This window comes from Oryx dammah, unplaced genomic scaffold (genome assembly GCF_014754425.2).
Source record: "Oryx dammah isolate SB20612 unplaced genomic scaffold, SCBI_Odam_1.1 HiC_scaffold_18, whole genome shotgun sequence".
Taxonomy (NCBI): Eukaryota; Metazoa; Chordata; class Mammalia; order Artiodactyla; family Bovidae; genus Oryx; species Oryx dammah.
In genome coordinates, this window is record NW_024070202.1 from 48,690,822 (window position 1) to 48,694,562 (window position 3,741).

Here is a 3,741-nt window from a genome sequence, read left to right on the forward strand (position 1 = left end):
ACAGTTCAGTAGAATAAATTTAGCTTCAGTGTTAAGATTTGCAAGTATCCCCAGAATTTTCTTAGAGAAGTTGTTTTTTTAAATGGTTTTAAATAAGTATAATATTACTCTAGTGTTACACTTGGATGAAAAAGAAAAATTTAGAAGCTGACAGGTAATTTCTCTGAGTAGAGGTGTTAGACAGTAGAGAGTAAAGATGATGTGAGTGAAATCCCATTACTTTTTTTCTATAATAAAATGTATAGTCACATTAAATTTGAGAAATACAGAAAGGTAGGAAAAACTAAGAGTTACCCACTACCACCACCACCCAGCAATTTCCACATCCTATTATAATTCCTTATCATCCTTTTTTATTTGTATGTTTTCAGTTTAAAATCAGTTTTGTAAACTGCTTCTTTCATTCATTATAGCTTAGGTATTTTCTCATGTTTATTACATCAAATATTAACATTGGTTAAATACACACTGAATTATTTACTCACTTCCAACTGTTACATAATTTTTGAGTTTTGGCTCCATTTTGCACTGTGGGGGAGAGCTTTTCTGTGGGGGTGTATGCATATACTACTTTTTCACTTAATAGGATTTTGGAAGTGGGTTTTCTTTTTATGGTTTTTGATATCTATTGCCAAATCACTTGTATTTGCACTTATTTACATGCTGCCAGCAGTGCAAGAATTTCCATTCACTCTATTGTAAACACTCTTTTTTTAGTTCTGTGAATTTAAGAAGCAAAAAAAAAAAGAATTTTAATTTCAATGATAGCATGATCATATTTTCATATAAATTCAGTTTTTAAAAATGCTCGAGACAAGCAATCTCAGCAACATAGAGCATATACTTACAGAAGCAGACAAAATCATTACTTGGGCTGCCATTTTGAATTGACTAGACCCTAGTATAAAAAATTATAAAAGGCAATATTTGGTCTTCACAACATTGCATTGTAAGCCCTGAGGAGGGAAAACAAGATAGAAAACACTACCTTGCACCCTAGAGTTCATACTGCTAAAGTGGTGACATAAAAATGTATTTGTTTTTTAAAATTCTAAGGTCTTGCCATAACAATCCCTCATTCTTTTAACCTGGATCAGGAACTTCCAATACGTCATATGGCCATGGGCCACTGGCTGCTTCCTGTTTGAACTGGAATGTTTTTATCTTTATGCCTTTTCCTTGTATCTGTTATTTATGCAAAAATGCCATTGCATCACTGACATATGTGAAATAGGTACCATAAGTGACTTAGAAATTCCAGATTTGTGAAGAATGTTATTTTTCTTTTATTCTCCACTCTTCTTAGCCATGGATGTGCAAGCATTTGAAAGGCTTTTGGGACCTTGCATGGAAATTATGAAAAGGAACATCGCTACCTATGAAGAGCAATTAGTTGCCCTGTTTGGAACAAACATGGATATTGTTGAACCCACTGCATGAAGCAAAAGTATTGGAGCAAGACCTCTAGTGACAAAATTACACAGTAGTGGTTAGTCCACTGAGAATGTGTTTGTGTAGATGCCAAGCATTTTCTGTGATTTCAGGTTTTTTCCTTTTTTTACATTTACAATGTATCAGTAAACAGAATAGATATTTAATAGTCAATAGGCTTTAACATCACTTTCTAAAAAGAGTAGATCAAAAAAATATCAACATACTGATAAAATGACTTTCTACTCCACAAAATTATGATTTGACTGAAGATTCAGATGATTGTAATATATTGAAAGTATCTGTTTAAGAAGATAATTAAAGGATGGTTATCATAGGCAATGTGTATTCATTTTGACTTACTCAGATTGATATGTTATGACTACACCCATGTAAAAGGGAACTTGGCAGTGAATCATGCTATACAGCATGGCATCACATTCTTTTTACAACTCACTATATATAGTAAGTACAATTTAACCATTTTTGTTTTAAAGTTTTTCTGGCTTGATAAGTTATGTGCTGGCCTTGGCCTATTGGTGAAATGGTATAAAACATCTTATGCAATTTTAAAATCTTTTATATTTTTGCAATAAAGTACCTTTTGATTTCTTGGGTATAATGTCAGTAGCCTACATATTCTAGTGGTTTTAAGGACAGGCAGTTTAGTCATTACAACAACAGGAAAGCGTCTTTAGATGAAAGGTCATTATTTTCCTCATAAAGCATCTATCTATGCTTCCTTTTTTCATTTTTGCAGTTCTCTGTTATCTTTAAAAATTTGTTTGACATTTAATGTCACAAATATTTTTAAATGCTCTTTAAACTTAATTGTTGTCTTCTAAAAGCCTAAGATCTTATTATAAATGCTAAAAAAAAAAAAAAAGAAAGTCTCCTATACCAAAAATATTTGGGGTCCTTATCAACATGCCCATAGATATTTCTTTGTTCTTCACTAGACATGTGTAATAAAATCCTTGCAGACATCTGCTCCCATGGGTTTCCTCCAAAGTGGGAGAAATAAATTCTTGTAAGTAAAACATATATAAGGATAAAAGGAATTTCTGCCCATTCCAAGTATACCATTAGGCCCCTCCACTTGCTTTAATAGACTCTCAACTGCATTCACTTCATTCTGCAAATGTAGAATGAACTCAGCTGAATAGATTTTTGTTGATAATTGATAATGCTTATCATCCTGCTACATAGAATGAATTAATTATATTCCACCAAAGCAGTATACTCTTACATGAGTTCTAGGACTTTGTGACCCCAGTGTCTAGAGACATTAATTCTAACCAGTTGTTCCCTTTTAAATCAGTGGTTTCATTTTGGGAAATATGTTTCAAAGAAATATATACATGGGTAAAAAAATTCTGTGGCTAGCGTGGTCTTATTAGGGAATGTTTCTGGTCTTGCTTGTATAATGAAAATGTGGTAAAGATATGTGAATTGGATAATGTATATATAAGAAGTATGTAAAATATACCTTCAGCCACATTTTAGGACAGTTTTAACTACTCTGCAAACTTTCCCACGGGAAGAGAGCTTACTGCGTGGACTTGTTTTCTATAATATTTCAGATTTTAAAAGTCATGTCTACCGAACAAGCAAAAAACATACAGAACCACTAATTCCTGGTTTATCATTCTGTATTTTCAACTTCCTTCACTTTTTCAAGTTACCTATTTTGTTGCATAAGCTAATTGTTAACTACAAATGCCTGTTTAATAAAGAACTCTGACCAAGGCTGTAAATGCCAGTTACATTATTTTCAGTATTGTTGGTTATATTTAAAATTTCCTTATAATAAAGCACAGTTTTATAGTAAAATGTTATTACTGAGGTGTGTTTTTTTTTTTCTTTCTTGTTTCTTTACTGTGACTTCCATAGTGCACATTATACTATGTGAAATGCATGACAGAGGTGCGGCATGTGTGAAAAGAAAGGTAAGATCTGGGCATCTTGCAGCAAGAAAGTGTGGTTCTGTAAGACAAGAGGTTTTTAAAAATCTTAGCTATTGGTTATATGTGATACAGATAGTTGTGATATGTTGCAGACTCATTCAGCCATTTAGAATAACCAAGTCTGGCTGGCTAACTAGGGAATGTATGTGTTAAAGTAATTAAAATACCACAAGCTTGAGTTGTGGATGCCACTGTTTAATCACTAGCCAAAAGTCTTTCTATTTGGAAATTCTCTGTTGATGTTTCATTCAAGCATGCATCATGTATGACTAAGAATTCTGGGAGGACTCCCAATTTTAATACAAAGGTGCTTTTCTTTGTTATATGTATGTGTGTGTCCTGT

At 32.6% G+C, this 3,741-nt stretch overlaps 1 protein-coding gene across 2 annotated transcripts in view; it reads left to right on the forward strand.

The window, feature by feature from the left end:
* PRKAR2B (protein kinase cAMP-dependent type II regulatory subunit beta) overlaps positions 1 to 3,258 on the forward strand; it is a 111,672-nt gene extending 108,414 nt beyond the window's left edge. For both annotated transcript variants that reach the window (XM_040260826.1, XM_040260827.1), the window contains exon 11: positions 1,307 to 3,258. In XM_040260826.1, the coding sequence (XP_040116760.1) occupies positions 1,307 to 1,440 (134 nt within the window). In that variant the 3' untranslated portion in view covers positions 1,441 to 3,258. The remainder of the gene's footprint in view (positions 1 to 1,306) is intronic.
* The last annotated feature ends 483 nt before the right edge of the window (positions 3,259 to 3,741 follow it).